Genomic DNA, 25349 nt, shown 5'->3' on the forward strand with positions numbered 1-25349 from the left:
GGATATCAAAAAAGTTAATATTACTTTCGACACTCTCCGAATTATCTTCCTGAATACCAAAACCAGATATGCAATCTCCCTAAATTATCAATGCTGGTTCATTTTGTCTCCCAAAGCAATGTTAATGGTCGTTTCGTCCGATTCGACACGTGTCGATGGATACTAGGGTTCATCTTCATTGTCCTCTTTTTTTTTCTCCTTCTCTTACGGCATTTATACAAACACCTTTACGCCTAAGAAGCGGTGGCACAACAGACATCTTCGTGGTGCTGGGAAGCGACGGCATGAACATTTTTGGCCCTTGACACGATCCTCGCCTCAGTGAGCGATGGGGCCAAGGAGTGCAGTTGTGGCACCGTAGAGGTGTCTTCTTTGGAGAAGACAACCCACCACAAGGTGTTTGTAGAAATGAAGGTGCATGTTTTATAGAAATGTGAAATTAATACACAAAAGAGTGAAAGAAGATATAGTCTATGGGATCACCCATCATGTGTCAAACCACGTGATGAACCCACGGCTGAAATAACTCAGGGAGGTAGAATGGACCGGTATTGATAATTTTATTTTGGGACGGAAAGTCGGAAACGGTGTTGATAATTGAGGGAGGTTGTATATCCTATTTACTGTATAGGGAGAATACATAGACTTGAGACCATGGTTGAGGAAGGTACTATATATGTCTTCTCAATATTTATATCCGAGCTTGCGATTTTGAATGGTCCAAGTTACCTCCTTGTAGGCCTACAAGTAAAGTGGACCATTTTAGACCTGAAAATTAAATGGGCCCAATCGCAGTCGAATCTTATATGAAAGGAATAAGTTCATGTGAGGTCCCTTAATTTTACATCGAATCTTCGTCCTTGAACCCAAAACCAGATACAACGGTCCCCGAACTATCAAAACCGGTGTAAACGAGGTCCCTCCGCGGTTTTGAAGGTGGTTTTGACTAACGTGGCGTCTACGTGGATGGTTTGACTAGGTCTCCGTCCCACGTGGTATTGACGTGGCGATGACGTGACAATTATATCTTGGAAAAATAATAAAAATCACGGGCCCACATGTCAGTCACACAAAAAAAATACACAATGTGCTGATATGCTACATGCTGGACCGAATCTACAAAGGAATAAGTTCATCTGTGGTCCATTAATTTTACACCAAATCCGATTTTCATCCTTGAACCCTAAAACCAGATACAACCGGTCCCCGAACTATTAAAACCTGTGCAAACGAGATCCCTCGGCGGTTTTGAAGACGGTTTTAGCTGACATGGCGCCTATGTGGCAAGTTTGACTAGGTGTCCGTCACACGTGACATTGACGTGATGATGCGACAATTATATCTCTAAAAAATAATAAAAATTATGGGCCCACATGTCAGCCACACAAAAAAATAATCTAGAAATGATGGGGCCCACATGTCAGCTACACAAAAAAAATATGGTGGGGCCCACGTGGGCCCCACATGTCCTCCCCACTCGGCTCTCCCTCTTCTTCCTCGTCATGCCGCAGCATGCCGACGATGACGATGGCGGCCGAAGCATGTCGGCGGAGCGGCGGCTGCGGCAGGCCACGGGCGAAGGGGCCGACGAGGAGCGGAGGGTTGGGCGGAGCGGCAGCCCAACCAATCACCCACCGGCCCCCGCCGTTGTTCGCGACACCGCTCTTCTCGTCGTCGCCGGTTCACTCGCCGCCACCGCCGCCGCCTCTGGCCCAGGCGCCCAGCCATCGCGAAGCTTCTGGCCTAGCCAGCGCAGCCATGGGGGATGGATGGGAGCTGGCGGCGGAGAAGCACGTCCGCTACATCATCACCGTGGAGAAGGTAGACCGCCTCTCGCTCGGATGCGAGCTGCTCGATGCAGCGGCTGATTCTGCTCGGTGTCTTGCGAATTCATGCAAAACAGTCAGCCTCAATGTAAAGTTGCAGGATTGACTAGATTCATTTGGACATTGATAAACTAATGTTTGCACAAGCATGATGAACCTCAGTCAAGATCTACTAGTAGTGAAGGATACAATCAGCAACCTTATCAACATCGAGAGCATCAAGCCGATCAAAGAGGCACAGGACCTGCCCGGCGCTGAGCGTGTAGAGGACATGCGCGTCGTGCCCAACGTTTCCCCCCCAATCCACCTGCAACACCCAAATCCGAAGAACCATACGCACAGATCAAGTCAAGAACACGTCTCCCTCAAGGATCCCAAGACCATCACCACCAACAATCAATCAATCAATTACCGCCCTTCTCGCGGATCCGGAATCCGGGTGGTAGCAGGACGTGATCCACTCGATAAACTCGTCGGCTTCCACGGCGTGGAGCTTGTGGAGGAGGTCGAGCGTGGTAAGGCCCCAGAACGCGCCGTTGAGCCGGATGTGCTCCATCACCAGCGACTCGAACGAGTCCTTCTGCATCACAGCAGCAGCGGCGGCGAAGAGCATCCAATCAGAATCAGCCGCTGCATCGAGCAACTCACATCCGAGCGAGAGGCGGCCTACCTTCTCCATGGTGACGATGTAGCGGACGTGCTTCTCCGCCGCCAGCTCCCCTCCATCCCCCATGGCTGCGCCGGCTGGGCCAAATGCTTTGCGAGGGAGGCGGTGGCAGCAGCGGCGGCGAGCGAACCGGTGACGGCGAGGAGAGCGGTGTCGCGAGTGGGGAGAGAGAGATGACATGTGCGGCCCACCATATTTATTTATTTATTTTAAAGCTGACATGTGAGCCTCACTATTTTTAGATTATTTTTTGTGTGACTGACATGTGGGCCCGTGATTTTTATTATTTTTCCAAGATATAATTGCCACGTCATCGCCATGTCAATGCCACGTGGGACGGAGACTTAGTCAAACCATCCACGTAGATGCCACGTCAGCCAAAACCACCTTCAAAACCGCTGAGGGACCTCGTTTACACCGGTTTTGATAGTTCAGGGACCGGTTGTATCTGGTTTTGGGATCAAGGACGAAAATCGGATTCGATGTAAACTTAAGGGACCTTGACATGAACTTATTCCATCTACAAATGGTCCTAAATGTGCAATAAGCTGATGGGCCTTAAATGTTAAATGCAGAAAGTCCACTTTGTGTCCTTACTGCAAATTGGATATAGAGCATCGCCCAACTTTTAAAACATGTGCAAATCAAGTCCCACAGCGCACTACTGTGGTTTTGGCTAACATAGCCTCTACATGGCTTACATAGCTTGTTTGGCTTGGTCTTTAATTCTAGGTGGCAATTGGCATTGACATGTCCCTTGTATGACACTAGAATATATGACCGTTTGATTTTTTTTTTAAGAAACAATCGGGCCGGGCATTCAATTTGGAGTTTCTTCCTAAAATTACTCTTTCGCCAGCATGTTCAATGAGCCGACTACAATTCGGCCCAAAACCCGCTTCTTCCCTCCCTCCTGCAGAGGAAGAAGCCGCCACCTACTCCTTCTTGAGCTCTTTCCATGCACCTGCGTCGTCGCCGCCTTCGTCTCCTTGTGCCCCATCACCATGGACCTCCCACCACCGTCGCCGCCTCCTACGGACACGACGGTGACCGCTGCCACCAACCACCTGCTCCAGATCGTGTGAGCACGGCGGCCGAGGAGCTCCGGGCGGCAGCGGTAGCCTGCCGGCGAGAGAGCTTGAGGAGAGAGAAGGGATTGCTGGGAGAAAGAATGAAGAAGGCACCACCGTGTGAAGAGAGGAGGTGGGAACCATTGACATGTGGGCCCTATCATTTTTTATGTTTTACCGACTGACATGTGGGCCCCACCAATTTGATGTTTTATTTGACTGACATGTGGGCCCCACATTTTTTAGAAAATTGCATTTTACTTCTAGTCCACGTCACTGCCACATAGGATAAGGACCAAGTCAAACTTTGGTCAAACCAGCCATGTAGGCGCCACGTCAGCCAAACCTGCCGTCCAAACTGCCTTAGGACCTCATGTGCACTGGTTTTGTAAGTTGGGGAATGCGTCCTATCCGGTTTTGCGGTTTAGGGACAAAATCGGACCTATAGTGAACTTATTCCTATTCTATAACAGTGAAATGGGCTTGAACATTGACGGGTATGGTGAAGTCTGCCACTTCTTACGGTTGTGCACTTGTGTTATATATTTATCGAAAAATAAATAAATATAAAATTATAGGGTAAGTATGTAGAAATATGTATTTAACTTTTATAAAATTTTAAATTGTTATATTTTATTTAAGATTTGTACAAGCAAGGAAGAAAAAAAAATCAAAGAACGTGTTCAGATGAGGGGAGTCAGATCCTACAACATCCGCTTAATAGAAATAGTGTATCACCACAAGATTTTTTCAAGATTACATTCAAATAATATTGTAGTCATATACAACTTACAATGCAATTGCATTATAATTATACTATATTTATATCCGTCAATTTTTTTAAAAAAAGTTTATCGAAAAACGTATAAGATGGTCTCATAGCCTGTAGTTCGTGGGGTGTCAACACCCAGCGAGTATTCGATAAGGAAAATCTAGAGAAGGTGTATTTAACCTCTAAGCTTCTAGTTCATTATTGTTCATTTAGATTCTAATTATATAGTTCTTTAAACCTTAGAATCTAAGCTAAAATCTAAAATGTTTGGTGGATGTTGTGCACCTGGCAGTACCAAAAGCTTTCCAAACACGGCCATAACAGCATATTAAATCCTAAAATAACTACATTTTCTCTTAAAAAATAAATTCATTTTTCACCCATCTCACCAATACCAAAAGCAAAATAATTAAAATGCCTTCCACTTTATTAAATCACAATATAATTATTCCTTCCCGATTTTATCTAGTCCCAATATATTTGCCCCCACCGGTCGTTAACTCCTCGCTAGTTGCCGCCTTTTTAAGGACCGATTGACGCCTATTTCACAAACTTCAATGATTTGATTGCTTAAAAAATTAGATTTATTTTGGGACAACAAGAGGGGACAAAAATAATCTTAATTTAAAACACACAAACTAGGTTCTAGACTTCTAGGTAATATGGTTAACGATATATATCTTAATATTTGTGATTTGATCTAGTTATTCTTTTACTTTTTGTGATTAACAATACAAGCTGTTTTTATCACTTCGGAGTACCACTTATTCGTTCAATCACCCTATTCAACTTTTATTATCATCATGTCATCCCAGCCACCGTCTCACGGTCTCACCCTGACCATTCCTCAATGAGGGGCGCTGAAATCTTTTTATACTCGATCTTAATCTCTATTTAAACAACCGAGAATTAATGCTTTATATTTTAAAACAAGCGATAACTTCGTAGCTTACCTCACCCTACCCTACCATCAAAGAAATCTGACAAAAATAAAACTACACCCTCCGTTTCACATGTTATAAGATATTTTAACTTTTATCAAAGCTAAACTGTTTTAAATTTAACTAAATTTATAGATAAATATAATTTTATTTATAATACTAAATTAGTTTTATTAAATTAATAATTGAATATATTTTCATAATAAATTTGTGTTAGATTGAAACTATTACTACTTTTTTCTATAAATTTAATTAAACTCAGAGCAGTTTGACTTTGATCGAAGTCACGACGTCTTGTATCGTGAAACCGGAAGTAGTAGTAAACAATTACACATGCCAAGATCGAAACCAGGCTACAATTAACCCCAACACAACTTAATTCGACTAGACCGGCAACTGCCAACTGTCCCAACACAAGCTAGTACTAGCACTTCGCAATGCAGCGTAGAGCCATACATACACTGATACACATCCATGGTTCCATACCCATCTGCAAACTACAGAGAGACCACGGATCCCAAGGTACCAGCCAATTAAAGCCTCATGAGGTGCCTATATTTTTTAATAAGCCAAAACAGATTATTAGAGAATAAAAATTAACTGAATAATAAAATTTATATATATTGCTTCATAACGACTTAAAAGTCAATTTTTAAAAAAAATAAATTAAAAATATCTTAAAATAAACTTTAAAAATCAGGTTAAAAATTTACATTTTGACTTTTGCTTTAGCTAATTAGGCTAACCGATGAAACTCTTAACCTCCACAGTTTGACACCGAGAGGAAGGGATTGAGATCAACTGTAGTTGGGACTGTGACTATATAAATAAGAACTGCAAGCAATTTGAGCGATCCAATTTTTTTCGAGGAAAGGGTGAATTCATAGTTTTACTAGGGAGAATGCTAAAAAGAAATTACATTAAATATATCTTAAAATCAACTTCAAAACCAAGTTCGAAAATTCAAATTTTGACTTTTACTTTGGCTAATTAGGCCAACCGATGGGACTCTTAAGCTCCACAGTTTGACCGAGAGGAAGGGATTGAGATCAACTGTAGTTGGTACTATGACTATATAAATAAGAACTGCAAGCAATTTGAGCGATCCAATTATTTTCGAGAAAATGGTGAATTTAATTATAGTTTTACCAGGGAGATTATAGTCATCAATTATAAGATTTTTGATACAGAGAGGGCATCAAACCGCCAAACTGCACAACTATTTAAACTAGCTCCTAGATAGCTGAGCTAATTCATGAGCCACCATATTATACCTCTTCCAATTTTACGAAGCTTCACTTCTTGGAGAAGACACATCATCCCCTTGGCTTCCGAGATTGATGCGTATCACCTTGCGATCCATATTTTGATCTAATGGTTCACATCCGTTACTTCTTCCGGTCTGCTCCATTGCCAAGCTTTCATTCTCTACAAGATGTATAAAATTATTTTATGTTACAATAGTGAAGTGATGCTACAATGATTCAAGGATCTGGGCCCTTGCTTTCTCATCATGTGATGCTGGAACAACCGCTAAAGTTGTAGTTATACTAGCAACTACACTGGATCCTAATCTGAGAGGAAGGCCACGTTCTAAACTAACGTTGACTTGTTTCCCGTTAGCAGTTAGCATGTTTTCCAAATTGTTAAATACTACATAAGACTGCAAACTGTTCGTTTTAAAAAAAATACATATAAAAGTTTTTAAAAAACAAACAAATCATTTTTCTAAAATTTATAATAATAATTATTAATATTTAACTAGTCATATAATCAGTCTCGTTTCTCTAAAAAATTTTTCAGAAAAATGCAATAAAACCATCGGTTTCTGCAACATTAGTGATCTAGTTCAGTTTGTTACAACAATAGCGTAGGAAATTATCATAAAACTGCTACTTTTACGTGATATGCTGCTATAGTTATCACCTACATGTTCTGCAGCAACATATCATGTAAAAGTTGTAGTTTTGTGATAATTTTACACGTTATTATTGTAAAAAAATAGTAATGTTTTCTGAAATTTACTCCTGATGTATCGAACGAGTACTCTGAAGGCAGAGAACGAATCTCGAGGCACATCTATCCATGACTAGTAGCTCAGCCATGCATATGCATGCAACAGTGTACAGACTGTGAGGAGGAGGAGGAAGAAAGAAAGAAGAAAGCGAGAAGAAGAAGATGCAGCAAAGCTGCAGAGAAACGGAAGCACAGAAGAGGCAGTCGCCGCTGCCACTGCATCTGACGCCGGAGATTCTGCAGTTACCGCAGATCAGATCAGATCAGAACAGCATCAGGAGCAGTCAAGTGGTAAAAAAAAAAAAGCAGTCAAATAATTAAAGAAGAGTAGTAGTAAAAAATAGTACAAGCAGAGAAATAGTAAAAGTACAGTAAAAAACCAGCTTTGCAGGGGAAGTAAACCAGCGTGTACGTGTAAGAATTATTAACCCATGGTTAGTTTGGGTTGTTACTGCGCACAATTAATTTACCGGCCTCAGATTAAATACGGATCTCTGAACTTTTATGGCGTTCGTGTGGGGGATATGGTCTGAATGTCACGGGAAACTTGGCTGCCGATCGAGCCGCATATACTGCTTTGTCCGGCGCCGGTCTCCCCCATAGTATCTCGATTGATTTCTTAAATGTATATACGACTCGTGTATTTACTATGTTTATGCGTATTTTATTTTTATATATACGTAGTCAGGTAGCATGTTCATTTCAAAGATATAAATCCATGCATAAACCGTCATCTTTTATCGTTATTTGTATAGGGTATGTTTGATAGCTCGCACCTCCCTAGCTTAGTATGGTTGTATATCTCGTTCAGATTGAGTTTTGTTTGGCTATGCATGGTGTGCGAGAGAGGTTGTTTGGTTGGATCGATTGGTCCAGGCTAATGAGCGATGTTGTTCGGTTTTGGTGTTATGTGATTGTTATATAGATGATATTTTCGACGGTTGTATACTTGTATATTGGCAGGAGCACCTTTTGCCTCTTTTCTAACCTCATAGAGTGATTGAACGTTTCACCTTACACCGCCACTTTGTCGTGTTTTCCATGGAAAGAGGGTTAAGGGGAGGGGGATTTACTATTTGCTATCTTCTCAAAATGCATATGCTCAAATGCGACTTTCTCAAATTTTTGTTCTGATTTTCCACTCGGGGCTCCAACGGGGTGACTAGTGAGCGAATGCTCCACACTTACATCCCTTGGATCTAGTGCAGCTTGCGAGTGAAGCTAAGAATCTGGTGTTCTGCCAGGCTAGGCCATGGAGGGAATCCATGCTTCTAGTTTGGCTTCATTGGAGATACAAACAACCAAACACCCTCGGAACGTTTCACATTCCTTGTGCCAGTAGCGAGATAGCATGGTACAACTATAAGCCCAATATTTTTTTTTGCACAAGTTCAATTATACACCATTACTACTAGCGGGTAAATAATATTTATATTTAATAAGAAGTCTAGCTATATAAGGGAGTGAGAAAGAATGCACCTATCATATTTAAACATCCACAAATCTATACCTTTTGAAGTAGTTTGTATATCTACTTTCACTTACATAAGTGTATAGTCTATTATATACTCTCCAATAAGAAGTCTAGCCATCCAGGAGAGTAAAAAAAGCTATTTATGTTATCAGATTTGAACTTCCATAAATATATACTACTGAAATAGCTACTTAATTTGTTAACTTATCACTTAATGTGTATTAATGTGTTTTCTAACCATGCATGCACACCACTTAAGTTGAAAGTACATGAACACCCATTATGAAAATCTTGGCTTCACCACTGCCTCAAGCGTGCCGAGTACTAATTAAGATGGAAGCAAGCAAACAAGCCCATAGTAAAGTACTTGGTCTCTGCCTATGCGTACTTGTGGCTGCAATTAAAGAAAAGATTGTCCCTTTTTCCTCTGTCCAGTTGTATGGAAAAGTTTTTGAATAATATATATATAACAAAACCACTAACAACAAATCTACCAATAACTTGTATACATTCCTTTCGAGATATTTTGGAATGTTAAAAGTTGTTTTTTATCAAAATTCAAGGTGGCACCATGCTATAGTTACCATCCTCACAAGAGGCATGAGGACAGGTCACTCATGCAACCTGGCCTCTAAAATCCTTTCCGGAGATATAATGCATATATAATACAAGACAAAATTCTAGAAAAACCTTATGATGCTGATTTCATATAAAAATGAACAATTAATGCAAACAATATATGCACATCAAAGTTGAAAATGGACACCAATGGGCATTTCCAATGAAATAAGCACAAGCAGGAAGAAACAATCAAATAATTAAGACAGTCAGAGGCAGTCAGCAGACGAAGTATATGTATAAGATATATACATTTTTTTTATCTCAATTGATTTAATTAGTTAGTTTTGCATGAACTAGCAAAGTACTCCAAGCTGAGTAGGAGTATTCACTTGCAAGCAAACACATAACACCTCCATCCCAAAATAAGCTTATTTTTCATCCATCACACACATATCAATACAAAAGAAAAAGACTAAAATATCTCTATTTTTATCAAATCCCAATACAATTATTTATCGCTTTATCTATTCCCAATACAATTATTCCTTATTTTCACAAACTATAATTAATACAATGATTACTTAAAATGAACCTATTTTAAGATAATAAATGGAGCTAAAAATGAACTAAATATGAGACTGAGAGGGAGTAGTAGGTAGGCAATGAATGACACACACATCAAAACGCATCACACACCACATGACCTCCTCAAGAAGACATTTCCACCGTTCGTTCCCATGCAACGTACACGCACAAGCATGCATGCATGCATTCAACGAGAGCTATCTCTATAGATCACTACAAGTGGAGGAAGTTTCTTTCACGTACCAAAATGAGAAAACATGTCCATGCATGCTCTCAATTTGTCAAACAAATATCCTGATGATATGGTTTTTTTTTTCAAAAATACAACTTGTAAAATTATGGTCTTGAATTAAAAATTATACTCCCTCCATTCCAAATTGATCTACATATTTCATAGGTACACCAAGACCAAGAAAAGCTAATAACTCTCTCATACTATATTTACTCTAGCAAAAAAAACTCAATACATGCACCATCCCCAATATTTCCTAGCCAATAGCAAATCAAGATATAAATACTTGTGTGCATGAATGATACATCAATGTCCATTTACTCCAATGCAAAAATAACGAATAGACTCAATAAATGAACACACACTGGTGGAGAAACCATCTTTGGTTGGTCCGGCAAAATCCACAATAGTCCCGAATCCAAAAAGAACCGGGACTAAAGATTGTTTTTAGTCCCGGTTATAAAAATTTTGATCTTTAGTCCCGGTTCATCCACTGTCAGATGTATGTCAGGGGGCTGAGAATCTTTAGTCCCGGTTGATGTCAATAACTGGGACTAAAGATCACCACTTTAGTCCCGGTTGGTAGTACCAACCGGCACTAAAATTAAACACGTAGTATATAATCCCTATCCCTTATCCTCTCCTCCACAGTTACAACTTAGACAGATCGAATCTCACACCTCTCCTCAGATCTATCCTCTCTAACTCTCTTCTCCAACTCCTCCCCTTCCTCCTCTCCTCCCCTTCTCTCCCATTCCTGGCCGGCGGCGGGCGGCGGGGCGGCGTCCGGCGGGGTCGCGCCCGGCGGAGGGCGGCGGCGGGCGGCGGCGGCCGGGGCAGGTGGCAGGGCCGCGGCCACGGCGGGCGGCAGGCGGCCGGCGGCGGGGCCGCGTGCTGCGGCGGGCGGCGGCGCCCGGCGGGGTCGCACCCGGCGGAGGGGCTTCGGGCGGCGGCGGCGGCGGCCGTGGCGGGTGGCGGGGCCGCGCCCGTCGTTCGTGGTGACCGGCAGCGGCAGCGGCTTCTTTTTTTTTTAATTTGTGATGATTCACTGTGATGTATTTGACTGAGAAGTTAGAAATTTGTGATTCATTGTTTGGATCTGTGATGTATTTGAGTAATTTCTTAGGATATTGTGATGTATTTGATTTGTGTGTATAAGTAACTTTATGATTGTGATGTGGATTTGGTGATGTGAATTTGGGATGTTAGTTAGATTTGGGGATTTGCCTACTTGATTCGGGAGAAAATAAAAATGAAAAAAGAAAAAGAAAAAGGAACCATCTGCACTGCCGCTATTGTCTCTTTAGTCCCGGTTTGGTAACATCAACCGGGACTAAAGATCCCTCTATTTAGTCCCGGTTGGTGGTGCCAACCGGGAATAAAGATGTATCTTTAGTCCCGGTTATTTTAACCGGGACTAAAGATCCCTCTATTTAGTCCCGATTGGTGGTACCAACCGGGAATAAAGATGTATCTTTAGTCCCGGTTATTTCAACCGGGACTAAAGATGGACATCTTTAGTCCCGGATCCTTACTCCCGGTTGGAAAACCGGGATTAAAGGGGGTTCCCAACCGGGAGTAAAGATGGTTTCTCCACCAGTGACAAATATGTAGATCATTTAAGAATAACCTAAAAAAATTATATGTAGATCAATTTGGAATGGAGAGAGTATACTAGTCGTTTTAGTTTGCTCTAAGTTAAACATTTCTAGCTTTGATCATTATGTTTATAGCAAAAATTTATATAGTTTGGCAACATGTGAATTATATAGAATGAATTATTTCTCATGACGAGTCAAGAACATAAATCTTATAATGTCAAACTATATAAACTTCTAAAAATTAATGGTCTGGTTGACTTGATTGGCCACAAGCATATAACACACGTGCTAAATATTGAAGGACTAATTAATTAAGTTATAATAGAACGTACAAGTAACTTAAATTGTTCCCGCATCCCACAAAATATTTTTTTAAGTGAAGATCAGATCAGGACACACCATACACAAAACCCATAATAAATAAATAAAAAGTAAAAACATAGTCTATAAATATATCCTGTAGATAAGACGTGGCACGTAGCTCTCCCAATCTTTCTGTACAGTACTAGTCGCCCTTCTGTTACTACTGTCACAAGAACATGGCTACCTCTACCCTCCATTATGTTGGCAGCACTAGTGTACTGTATGTAATGTAGCATGGACCACCCAGTACAGACTACAGAGAAGGGCTACATACTCACTTACCCTTGTCATAGTAGAATTCCCTTGCAAAAGTTAATACCAACAGTGGTTCCAATAAATACAGCTTGCATGACTACCATCAAAATCAAAAACAATGTAGTAATTTAATGCCTTTTCAATTTGCAACATAGATGGTGTTCTTTTCTCCTGAAAATGAAGATAAAGATGAAAATTAAGTGTTTTACACAAAATGAGGTGGTATTAACGTATGATTAATTGAGTTTAATTATTACAAACTTGAAAAATAGATTAATTTGATATTTTAGAGCACTTTTCATATAGAAAGTTTTCGCACAAAACATACCGTTTAGCAATTTGAAAAGCATGCCACGAGTATCCAAAATTTTGCTCCATCCGTCCCAAAATATAAGGAATTTTAGGTGGATGTGACTCTTCCTAGAACAATGAATCTGGACAGACAGTATCATTGACCTAGGAAGATCATTGTCCTAGGAAGAGCCAAATTTACCCAAAATCCTTTATATTTTGGGGCGGAGGGAGTATCCAGTTTTGGTTGGAGAAAAGAATAGGGCCATAGTCATAGTGGATTATTATTGGTTTATTATCAATCATCCTTTTAGGATGTTTATAATATTCTGGCTTGTTGTTTACCGTGGATTTCGAGAGTGAATTAATTGGTTCTGGAATTAGGATTCTTAATCTATATATTTTCTTATGAATCTAAATTTAGAAAAGTGAAAACAAAATTAAAGAGAACTGGAGATCAAGTAGGTTAATATACATAGAATTGTCCAATTCGAAACATAATTATTATCCAATTCGATATTGGGAATTTTATACATATATAATTGTGATTATATGTGGGATATGCCACAGTAGGTCCATTGTATTGTTATATACTTTTTCATCTACAACTACCAACATGCTTGTGTGTTACACATGCCAAATAAATATTAATTCTAGAGTTAAAAGTAATATTTTCAATATAATTAAAATTGAATAGTATACATGCATGAACATCAATAGAAAATACTTAAATTCACACATATCTAAATTAAATGATGTTTTTTCTTAATAAAAACATATTGCAAACAACACAAACGTTTTTACAGATATGTTGGCACAAATATACCTTGATGAGGGGGATGAGTGTATAGAACATAGCATCACCTAAAGATATATCTAACTCACCCAAAAAAAAAAAGCTTAGGCATGCATAAGAACCACCAGGTTTTTTTTCTGAAATTGAGGAAACTCTTGTTTCCCTGAAAAAAATTAGAGAGAGAGATTATCTACAATGTGTACCCATATTTCCTCCTTCCCCTATGAGTAGTAATCAGTAATTAAAGTGATGAAGCTACACATACCCATTGTTTTGCAATAGCTAGATATATACATTCGATCAGGGTTCCTTTGGAATACAAGATTTCAAAAACACAGGAATAAGAAAAACACGGGATTGGAATATCACATGTTAACGAAACCTATAGGAATTTAAAACACAAGAATTGGAAAGAGAATATATTTGGATGGCTCACAGGAAGGAAAAAACATAGCAATTTTGATGGGATCTAGAGAGAGAAGAGAGACAAAGATACAACACATGCATTTGACTTATGAAAGGAAAAAAAATAAAATGAGGTTTGAGCTTATGTGTAAATTTCCTATGGAATTAAGCTATAGAATTGAATGCAAAGGAATTTTATTACCTCCAATCCAATGTTCCAAACAATCAAGTTAAGGAAAATTTCCTAAAAATTTGATTTCTTCAAAATCCTTCAATCCAAAGTAAGTCCTCAACGGTTTCGACCAGCCATATGCATGCAAGTAGCTCCAAAAAAAATGCAGAGAACTTTACTGCCACCATGCATGCATGATATCGTTGGTGTAAATAGCAGATGCCAAAGGCAATGGTACAGTACCTCTGTGCCTGCATTACAATAATGCCTTGGATGCACCTCTTTCTTTCTCTTTCTCCAGCAACGACCCAGGTACAGTACATAGTTGCTGCCAAACAGATAGCAGTAGCGAAAATATGGAAACAATCAAAGATGGAACACACGACAGAGAAAAAAGAAAGGTGCCACAATGCATGCATACATATCCAATTATCCACTGCAAACAAATGCATATGCAAATTAAAGTATTAGTTTGATCGATCAAGAACCATTGCTAGCTAGCTTGTAGCCATACAGTGCCCACACCTGCTTGACTAGCTACTAGGAATTTTATCGATATATGATGCCAACTGCCAAAAGTTTGTGTTGTTGATGATGATGAGAAAGCTAGGGGCAAAGGGAATATATATACAAGAAATAATATATATATATCATATATATACCCTGCAAGATCTATCTATGCCAGGTTACGTTTTTTCGCAAAGCAACAAACATTGTTCGATGGATTTTATCAATTGCAAAAATAAGGTGTTGGCTATCAGGATAAAAGAATGATACTACAAAGTAAATGCAGAACAATGGTTGAGAACTTTTTTGCACGGGTACCTATATATACGATGGTTTTTTCGGACGAACACATATATAATTATATATGCGATGTCATATTTGTGTTATTAGATATTATTTAGGGAACTAAAGTTGAAAAATGCTTTAGATATATATGATACATGAGTTTTTTTTTCGGTGCTTCAGCTTACCTCTTAAGTAGGTAAAAGCTTTGATGTAATCTTAGGCATTGATTATTTTTTATTTTATTCAACAGAAATAATTCAACTCTTGTCCAGCACATAATTAGCGCATATGCGTACCATTTAATTACTAACTTTTGTCCAGCATGCATGCATGCAAGCTTTTAAATGATGTATGCAGGCATGCATGTTATTTGAAATTGTTTGAAACACAGTTATTTGATTTTTTTTTAATTATTCTAAATTATGGTTACTTCTAAATATTCAAAGTAATATGAATTATGTTTTGTTCGAATATGGAGAAAAAAATGATAGTATTTGAAGCCTCTATTGTATAGTGTGTCAAGCTAAATTGGAGGTGTCTGACCTCAAAGAAAATGTATGAATTATTCTCTAAATTCTAAAAAGAATGTATAACTTGATTATATTGATTTTTTACAGTCATGACACTCTAAACTTTAAATTAATTGATTTAAAGTTTCAATATTAATACTTCCTCCGTTTCACAATGTAAGTCATTCTAGTATTTTCCACATTCAAATTGATGTTAATGAATCTAGATAGATATATATGTCTAGATTCATTAACATCAATATGAATATGGAAAATACTAAAATGACTTACATTGTGAAACAGATGGAGTAGTACATATGGTTAACAAAACTAAATCTATAGTATTTTAAATAAGGAAGCATTACTTCACTCCTTATCATAATATAATTAATGACATTAATTGACCTCAAATAATAATAAAGAACTCTTACCACATGAGAGGTAAGATTAATATTAGCCATGAGATCTAGGCACAATAAATGGTTCAAAACAATCTTGGTGCACCTTAAAAAATCAATATTGCATAACATTGGCTATTTGTGCTACTTAAGTGGCATTTAATCATATAGCATAACATTATTAGAAGCAATAGCTCAGTTCTAATAAACAATGCTATGTACTAGAGTTATTTGGTGTCTTTAATTTAAACACCATAGCTAAACTGAACTTAATTTCAATTATATGGTTTCTGCCTGCCTAGAGTGTATTGATGTTGGATATGACAACATTATCACTAGTCCATTATATTCATCCCAACCCCCAAGGATAATCCAATTAATTCTGAAAATGAGTTAGGCCGTGTTTAGTTCCTCCTCAAAAAAAATTTTGACGTATACGGACGCACATTTGAAGTATTAAACATAGATTAATAATAAAACAAATTACAGATTCCGCCTATAAACTACGAGATGAATCTATTAAGCCTAATTAATCCATCATTAGCAAATGTTTACTGTAGCACCACATTATCAAATCATGGTGTAATTAGGCTCAAAAGATTTGTCTCGCAATTTACAAGCAAACTGTGCAATTGGTTTTTTTGTCCACATTTAATGCTTCATGCATGTGCCCAAACATTTGATGTGACGGAATTTTCAGAAGTTTGAAGGGAACTAAACACAGCCTTAGTACTTATACTTTTCAAAGAATATATAGTACTTCTTCTATTTCATATTATAAGACTTTCTAGCATTGCACATATTCATATATATGTTAATGAATCTAGACATCTAGATTCATTAACATATATATGAATGTGGACAATGCTAGAAAGCCTTATAATATGAAACGGAAGGAGTACCATAGATTGTTAAGTCCCCTAGTATACTACGGCATTCTCCTCACTTATGATCGTGGCCTCTTCCTCATGTATTCACATATGGAGAATTAATGTTTTCCTGAGTCTCCTTCACTTGTGTTGTTTTTCAAATTTCAACACTACAGGAACTTATCAGTAGATCAGATATATGTGTCAAGCTAGGCGCCAAGTTTGTCACATATTGTATATATATATATTTGGTTTCAAAGTATTAAATCTCAACGTACTACTTCATCAAAATAAACCAAAAAAGCACATTAGGTGTATATATAAAATGGGTACTTGAAAAGGCAATTCGATCTTTGGTCCACCCTGATTCAGTACTCAATCTTGTACCTAAAGTGCATAGGGGCCTTCTTCTGCCCCTACCTTGTGTGGTACAAGATTTTGCATGAGGGAACAATTAGCTAAAAATGGTGAAAGAAAACCCAAAAAAAACAAAAACAGATCAAGGGAATGGTAACAATATTCCTTCAGCCAGTTTGCACTTGTAACATACTAATATCCACTCTGCTTGCAATAGCGTACATTCCTACATGCTGAATGAATACAATGTATGAAACTTAATGTTTAGTTTGTGGGAATTCCTTTTTGTGATGAGATTACAAAATGGCCAGGTGCCAATTTATTTGGTATTAGCAATTAAATGTTCCTAGGAAAACTAAAGTAATATGATACTAGAATTATCTTCAATATTGTTTATTGATTCTCCACTTGAAACTATCATCTTGCAAATCTTAATAGAACTGATTTGTCAATGACTGAAGAAGTTATCCTCAATAATATATATTGCATCCAACATTTTAATCCTAGAGCTATGTTTTACTCAACCATCTATCTTTCAAAACGGTCATTTTCATATTCTCAATGGACCAATTATACATGTTTATATGATGTTGTCTACATCTATATGTAGTAACTTTAAGAGTTTCATGACGAAAGTACAAAAAGGAGGATGAACAAGAGTATCTTTGTTGCTTACCACTATTGATCATAGTTACTCTGTAACAATTAAGGCGATCTTTACAAAATAAGACCACAATTAATTAGAGAAGAAGTAAAATATAATACTGATATAATATTTCAATGGTAGTAAATCTTTCATTAAACCGTTCTTCTACAAATGCATCAACATGTCATCCAAATCTATATGATGTGGTACACTTAAATAAGATCATAATAAAGTAGAGTAAATGTAAAATATACAAATAAGATATTTTCGATGGCAACTAAATCTTATATTAAAACATTGTTCTACAAACGAATCGACGGACCATCAAAATCTATACTATGATACAGTATAGTTAAAACTAAATAGAGTAAACTTAAAATATACAAACAAAGTATTTTCAACGGTAACTAAATCTTTACAATAAAGTGTTGTTCTACAAACGAATCAACCCATCATCAAAATTTATATATGATCGTATAATTAAATGAGATCATGATTAAGTGGAGTAAAATCAATATATATATACAATATTTTCATGTTTTCTCAATTTTACATTTAAATGCATTCCACGTATTAAAATAAACCCATCACAAATCTCTATAAGATGGTATACTTAGTAACAAATTAATAATCCTGCGTGAAAATGAAGTAACCGTAAGTACGCAAGGAGATAAGATCAAAACACCTCGAATGAAATACTTTCTTTTTGTGATTTTTGTCGGTTTCAAATTGTGTGGTGTACACAGAGAAATGCCCCTTTATCGCTTTACTCAACCAGCAGATACAGCTCATTTACAGCAAAGGATTTGTCGATTCCCAAATTTGTCGAATATAGCACAAAGAAAACTCCTTTTTATATCATAGTAAAATCCTCCCTCTTCCAATATCCTACCCCTCCATTCCCCTTTTTCACTTTTTTTCTCCTTTTTGTAAATGACACTTTTGCTACCTTCCAAAGGTAAAAAGGAAAAACGGCTTGTGGGACAAATTTGGAATCATGGGCATTCCAGTAATTTCACACCTCTTTCTCTCTCTCTCCTCCAACAGCTGCAGCAATGGCAGCCAGCCAGCAGTAGAGTGCTCTCCCCTCCATACAAATACCGCCATAGCCAGCGAGCTCTCTGCACCTCTGCAGCTCTGCCATCTCCTTCCCCACCCCACCGCCATTGCCGCCGCGGCGATGCTGCCGCGGTTTCACGGAGCCATGTGGATGCAGGACGACGGCGGCGGCGACCAAGAACACGGGCAGGCGGCGCCGCCTGGGCAGGAGCAGCACCACCACGACCAGCATCTCATGGCGTTGGCGGCCGCAGCCGCGGGCGGCGCCGGGTTCCGCGCGGCGCAGGCGCCGGCGCCGCTGCTCGATGAGGACTGGTACTTCGACGCGGCGGGTGGTGGTGGTGGTGGCGCGCATGGGTCCATGATGCTGGGTTTGTCGTCCGTCCATGGCGGGATTGGGGCGGGGACGTCTGGTGGTGGGCATGGGCAGCAGTTCTCGCTGCTCAACATGGGCGCCGCGGCCGCGCCGTTCGACGTCTCCGGGTTCGACCTCGGGGTCGCCTGCGGCGGCGTTGGCGGCGGCGGCGACGTGGTGTCGTTTCTTGGCGGCGGGAACGCGTCGAACACCGCGCTGCTCCCCGTCGGGAACGCGGGGTTCCTCGGCACGTTCGGCGGGTTCGGCACCGCGGCGTCCCAAATGCCGGAGTTCGGCGGGCTCGCCGGGTTCGACATGTTCGACGCGGGCGCCGTGAACACCGGGGGCAGCTCCTCCTCCTCGTCGGCGGCGGCGGCGGCGGCGTCCGCCTCGGCGCACGTGAGCAACACCGCCCCGTTCTCCGGGCGCGGCAAGGCGGCGGTGCTGCGGCCGCTGGAGATCGTCCCGCCCGTGGGCGCGCAGCCGACGCTGTTCCAGAAGCGCGCGCTCCGCCGCAACGCCGGCGAGGACGACGACGACAAGAAGCGCAAGGCCGCCGCGGGCGCGGGCGCGAGCGCGCTGTCCGCCGACGGCGCCGACATGGTGCTCGACGACGGCGACGACGACGGCCTCAGCATCGACGCGTCGGGCGGCCTCAACTACGACTCCGAGGACGCCAGGGGCGGCGAGGACAGCGGCGCCAAGAAGGAGTCGAACGCCAACAGCACGGTCACCGGCGACGGGAAGGGGAAGAAGAAGGGGATGCCGGCCAAGAACCTCATGGCGGAGCGCCGCCGCCGGAAGAAGCTCAACGACCGCCTCTACATGCTCCGCTCCGTCGTGCCCAAGATCAGCAAGGTCAGGATTCCTTCTCCTGCTCTCCCAATTCTCATGAAATCTCTCAAAAAGTTCTTAATTCTGGCGAATTTTAGGGAATGCGTAATTTTGGTCGAATTTTGTGTGTTTTCTTTGCCATGAAGAGTGGAAAGGGGAAAATAAATTCTGTGGTTAGCATTGCGACCAATATTCTTGCATGATATAAGTTCTACTTATGATTTGAATTTCTGAACTTCAAGTATATGAGTTTGATGAACTATTTTTTATAGCCAACGGCATGCATTTCAGTTGCGATTGTTCATGTCAAATTGTGGATATACACCAACTTTGGAAGGATTTTGTTTCATTTACAGAAATTCTAGCTTCTAGTTCTATGTTCTGTTAGGAACTTTGATTGTCTTTAGGAAGGAGTAGATAGAATGACTTCAATTGTCCTAGTCGTTGCTGGTTACAAGAATTAAATGTGACTTCTGTTCATAAGATGTCTGCATGGGAATTTTTACTGTCCATCACACTGTCACTACCTGTCTCTGCTGCCTCCTGTTCAGTTTCCAGTCAATCGAGTAGACTTGTAGACAGATTGCAGAAAAACAATAAAAAGCCATGCCCTACATAACTGTGTTTTAGTTTAGTTTTAGTAGTCAGAGAATCTTTCAGTATTTTGTTGTATAAAAAATGAGTTGCTCTATTTTCTTTTACTACCTTTTATTTTGTGTTGAGACAGTGGGAGAGAATGAGTTAGTATACTGCACTGCATCATCTGTTATCTGTTCCTGAATACTGACATTGTTTCCTTTTTCACATTTCCTCTTGCTGGTACTACTAATATCATTCATATGAAAGCAATTCTATAGTGATGCATTATACTTGTGATGATTTAGCAATAAGATGATTATATGTGTTTGCAATTGGTAGATGGACAGGGCTTCCATTCTCGGCGACGCGATTGAGTACCTGAAGGAGCTGCTGCAGAAGATCAATGATCTTCAGAATGAGCTCGAGTCGTCCCCCGCGACGTCGTCATTGCCTCCAACACCCACAAGCTTCCATCCCCTGACACCGACGCTGCCCACATTGCCGTCCCGCATCAAGGAAGAGATCTGCCCAAGTGCATTGCCAAGCCCCACTGGACAACAGCCAAGGGTCAGTATCTCCTATCTTCTGAATGTCACCAGATGAGAGTATAGCTTGTTTCAGATGAGATAACCTGCATATCAGAAAAGGAATTGCATTGTCATTGGTATAATTATGCGGTTGATAAGTAGTAGACAGTAAAATGTGCAATGTGGTTGATTTATGCATCAGATTTTCTAACTATTGCCAACCTGATCAAGCATTTGACACACTTTCTGACCTTTTTTTCTACATCTTGCAAAAGGTTGAGGTTAGGCTGAGGGAAGGCCGGGCTGTCAATATCCACATGTTCTGTGCTCGGAGGCCCGGTCTACTGCTCTCCGCCATGAGGGCCGTCGAAGGCCTTGGTCTCGATGTCCAGCAAGCTGTAATCAGTTGCTTCAATGGCTTTACGTTGGATATTTTTAAGGCTGAGGTAATGCATAAAATTCTATGCTCATTTTCAGAACTAGCATTTCGATATAGTATCCTGAAGGATAGTGGTGATGGTACTGAAACTCAATTTGAACTGACAATTGCTCAATTTTAATGCAGCAATGCAAGGACGGCCCTGGGCTGTTGCCTGAAGAAATCAAGGCCGTTCTGATGCAGTCCGCCGGGTTCCATACCATGATCTAGGACAGGAGAGCTCAATCAAACTCCAAAGGACAGAGTAGCTCAGGAATTGACAAAGTACCGGTGTTTCCGGGTCATGTGGCATTTTCGACAGAAGGAAGTTCCTCTTTTTAGTAGTTTTAGACCTGCTCAGGGCTTGCTGAACCAGTTTATCTTCCAGTATTTAGAGTCCCCAAAAAAAATAATGTCAGTAGTCTCTTGGTGCTTTAACATTGTGTTTTGAAACCTTCTGCCTGTTTTTTTTACTTCCCGGTACATGTTTTCGTCTTGTGTAAGTCTGAAGATGAATTCCTATCAATTAACAGGCAAAGAAACAGGATCATTCCAAGAACAGCTCAAATCCTGTCTGTGATCCATCCTTTTCCTTGCGTGATGGTGCTTGTCATATGTTTTCTGTGGCTTTGTGCTGTTTGTTGGGTTTGTAAAAGACTAAAGCTGTTACTGTATAATGTTTTGAGTAACAGTAACATATGGTGAGAGATTTCAGGACAGTTATTTGGAAGGAAGCAAGGCAAAGTGGTCCTTGTATTGTGCAGGACCAAGAACGTCTTCACTGCATCCTGCCATTAGCAGCGCTGGATTTGGCTGCTCTCCAATAAAAGCTGGGTTTTCTTTTGAAAGAAACTGACAGAATTTGTTAGTGTAGTAAAACATATGTTACTGTTTTCTTTCAAAAAAATCACTTGTTAATGCCTGTGTTAATTGAGCTAGAAATGCAGAAACAACAACAATGGTAAAGCTGCATCCTACCCATGGTTTCTGAAAACCAGCTGGACTGATCCCTGGATTCAGGGTTCGAAGTTGGTTTTCAATGTTTTCTAGTGCTTCTTCAGTTACATTTTTTGCCTTCATCCTTAAAAAAAAGAAATAAATAAATTTTTATTACAACGGTTTAGCGTGTATCTGGTGGCACACTCATGCGTGGTGTATGTATGCGTCTTTTGTGTAATAAAAAGAAAAGGTATAATAAGATTCATTTCATAATTGCTTACATCCAAAAATTCTGTACTCAAACCTTTTTTTTTCCTGATTAAGATACATATTTTATCTTGGTTTTCATTAGCACGCTTTTTAAACTGCTAAATGATGCATTTCGTACAAAAACTTTATATATAGAGTTTACTTTAAAGTACATAATAAATATATTTTTCAAACGGATCTCTCGTTTCACGTGCCCAACATTGAATCTTAGTGTGACAAAATTTTATACCATAATCCTTTTTGTATCCAGAAGAGTTTCTGAACTTGATTGCAGTTGCATCCAGAAGAGTTTCTGAGTGAGGCCCCAATCAAATCTTGCAGAGAAGGTAGTACGCACAGTACAACTGGCCATGAAATCAAGAACTGCCGTCACTTGTCAGGATCGAGAATGGAATTTCAGGACGATTCGATCCATTTGCTCTGCTCTGCAGCAAGAACGGCGCCGCCGCTCGCCGGCCGGCCAGAACCCAATCATGAGGCTCTGCGACGGCGCAGCTGCGGGGGGAGAACGATCGATCGTTCGATTTCATTCATTCAATCAATCAAGCCCGATCGCATTGAACGCGGTTCACTCCCTTCCTGTGCTTGGCTCGCCGGAATGAGGAGAGAGAGAGAGAGAGAGAGAGATCGGCGGCGGCGGTGTCAGTTAGTGTGACCCTTGTCAGAGGCTGCAGTCACTCCGGCGCATGTGCAGCTGGATCTACCCGTCGTCGTCGGCGTCGGCGACGGCGACGGCGACTGGCGCGGTAAAAGCCTCCCAAATGGATGGAGGAAAGAAAGAAAGAGAAGAACTGAATGTTTGGGTTTTTTGCTTGTCTTGGCTGTAGTGGACTGTGTAGCCGTGTTTTTGGCACTGTTGCCACAAATTTGCGCCAAAAGTGCGGCAACCACCTACAAAAAAATGTTCAGATGTTTTGAGTGAAATTTAGGTAGGTAGAAGATGGCATGCGCAGCAAAGACTTATAAAAAAGTTCAGATGTTTTGGGCGAAATTTGGCTGTGTTCTTTTCAGCTATTGCAGCTTGACTACTGCTCGATTTCCGTTAGTACGCTTTTCAAACTGTTAAACGGTGCATTTTACGTGAAATCTTTGTTTAAAAAATCTAATAAATTTATTCATGAAATTTTTGTATATTAATACTTAATTAATCAATTGCTAATTACGTTTCTCGTTTTATGTACGACTAATTAGCCGTTGCAAACATCTGAAAAGAACCCAGCTGTAGGTACGAAGAAGATGGCATGTGAGTCTTCGACAACTATAGATTGAAGGATGGCTATGAATCAGCACAATAGGATTAACCATGCCAACTAACTGTTCACTCCCTACGTCTTAAAATATAACAATATTTGATTATATATCTGGGAAAAAAATATCACGATAGAAATGGTTATGTTTTAAAATAAAATAATATTTTTTGAGTAATCTTATTAGTCATGCACGTGGACACTTAAAGTACCAGTAGCAGCAGTTAGATCCCTATTCTTTCACCAGCAAGGATTCTAGTGTTGAAAGCACATCACCCATGTTTGTATGGCTGTGCTTTCAACTTTTTCCATCACATCAACATATCATATACATACACAACTTTTCAATCACATCGTACCAATTTCAACCCAAACTTTCAACTTTAGAAGGAACTAAACACAGCCTATAACAGCTTCAGGGTTAAGTGCAGCATAAAGAGCAGTAGTATAGAATCAGAGGGCGAGAGGTCCTAACTTCATTTGTAACTCCTTTCAATCCCATGGATTTAACAGGAGATAGTTCACTTCCCACAAAATTGCTCCGTTTTAGGGAGGCCTAGGTTGCGTTGCTAACAGATTATCGGATCAGCTACTTTCTCGTTGTAAGTACGTTTGTTAAGCTGCTACTCCTCTGTTTCACAATATAAGTCATTTTAGCATTTTCCACATTCATATTAATGTTGATGAATCTAGATAGATATATATGTCTAGATTCATTAACATCAATATGAACGTGAGAAATGCTAGAATGACTTACATTATGAAACAGATAATGTAAACGGCATATTTAGTGCAAAAGTTTTATATATAAAAGTTTTCTTCTGAAAATAACATAAATTTTTTAAAAAAATTTGTAATAATTAATACTTGATTAATCATACACTAATGATTTCCTCGTTTCGCGTGCCATAAAAAGTTTCTGCCAAACCGCTCTCCTGAACATAGCCGAGTTTGGTAATGAGTTTGCATTTTCCTTCTTCACTTCCAAAACTATTAAGTGATGTATTTTCAAAATACTTTTTATATAGAAGTTCTTTTAAAAATCAAATAACTCTATTTTAAAATTTATAATATTTAATACTCAATTAATTATGTGCTAATGAATTGTCTTATTTTGTATGCCACTAAAATCTAAGCCTGACTGCCGATTCAAACTCAACTTAAGTCTCTGTACCAGATTGCACCAGCAATATTTAGGTGAACTCAATTTTGACCATCAATTATCTCGATAAATAAAAGGAAAATAGCATTTCTTGCATGTATATTAGTTTCAAATAATGTAGTTCCGTTTGTTGTTGGATAATACTATGGACGCGAGGATTACATACTTAAGTGAAGGAGAAAATGAGCTGACATACAAAGAAACACATCTTCGGCTAATAATGAGAGAGCACAAGGATGAAGGGCCTATAAGTCAAACCAAACCGACATATCTTAGGCCAATCCATCGTGCATTGTCCTAGAGACCCATATGATAGCCTTTGGGAAAAGGTCGGTGGGCTAAGGTGGTTGCCCTGGCTCAG

The 25349-nt window shown here is 39.8% G+C and overlaps 2 protein-coding genes across 2 annotated transcripts; one reads left to right on the top strand and one right to left on the bottom strand.

Annotated features, from left to right (window-relative positions):
- Positions 1 to 1148: 1148 nt before the first annotated feature.
- On the bottom strand, positions 1149 to 2642 carry LOC127755165 (geranylgeranyl transferase type-2 subunit beta 1-like). The gene is made up of 4 exons (XM_052280811.1): positions 2497 to 2642; positions 2239 to 2406; positions 2026 to 2133; positions 1149 to 1881 (listed from the first exon to the last, which is right to left on the bottom strand). Exons 1-4 carry the CDS (start codon positions 2557 to 2559, stop codon positions 1744 to 1746), a joined length of 477 nt encoding a protein of 158 aa, XP_052136771.1. The 5' UTR covers positions 2560 to 2642; the 3' UTR covers positions 1149 to 1743.
- A 16059-nt stretch (positions 2643 to 18701) lies between these two features.
- Positions 18702 to 21931, top strand: LOC127753947 (transcription factor SCREAM2-like). Its single transcript, XM_052279399.1, has 4 exons — positions 18702 to 19870; positions 20765 to 20992; positions 21228 to 21398; positions 21518 to 21931. The coding sequence occupies exons 1-4, from the start codon at positions 18779 to 18781 to the stop codon at positions 21599 to 21601; spliced, it is 1575 nt and encodes a 524-aa protein (XP_052135359.1). The 5' UTR covers positions 18702 to 18778; the 3' UTR covers positions 21602 to 21931.
- The last annotated feature ends 3418 nt before the right edge of the window (positions 21932 to 25349 follow it).

Source organism: Oryza glaberrima, chromosome 11 (assembly GCF_000147395.1).
Source record: "Oryza glaberrima chromosome 11, OglaRS2, whole genome shotgun sequence".
NCBI lineage: Eukaryota > Viridiplantae > Streptophyta > Magnoliopsida > Poales > Poaceae > Oryza > Oryza glaberrima.

What these genes read in the sequence shown, in the direction of transcription:
- LOC127753947 (XM_052279399.1), top strand. Translation starts at nt 18,779, where the DNA reads ATGCTGCCGCGGTTTCACGGAGCCATGTGGATGCAGGACGACGGCGGC. An exon ending in CCACTGGACAACAGCCAAGG is followed by an intron (nt 20,993 to 21,227) that starts GTCAGTATCTCC and finishes ATCTTGCAAAAG; the next exon opens with GTTGAGGTTAGGCTGAGGGA. An exon ending in TGGATATTTTTAAGGCTGAG is followed by an intron (nt 21,399 to 21,517) that starts GTAATGCATAAA and finishes ATTTTAATGCAG; the next exon opens with CAATGCAAGGACGGCCCTGG.
- LOC127755165 (XM_052280811.1), bottom strand. Translation starts at nt 2,559, where the DNA reads ATGGGGGATGGAGGGGAGCTGGCGGCGGAGAAGCACGTCCGCTACATC. An exon ending in CCGGATCCGCGAGAAGGGCG is followed by an intron (nt 2,134 to 2,238) that starts GTAATTGATTGA and finishes TGGGTGTTGCAG; the next exon opens with GTGGATTGGGGGGGAAACGT. An exon ending in ATGCTCTCGATGTTGATAAG is followed by an intron (nt 1,882 to 2,025) that starts GTTGCTGATTGT and finishes TGAATTCGCAAG; the next exon opens with ACACCGAGCAGAATCAGCCG.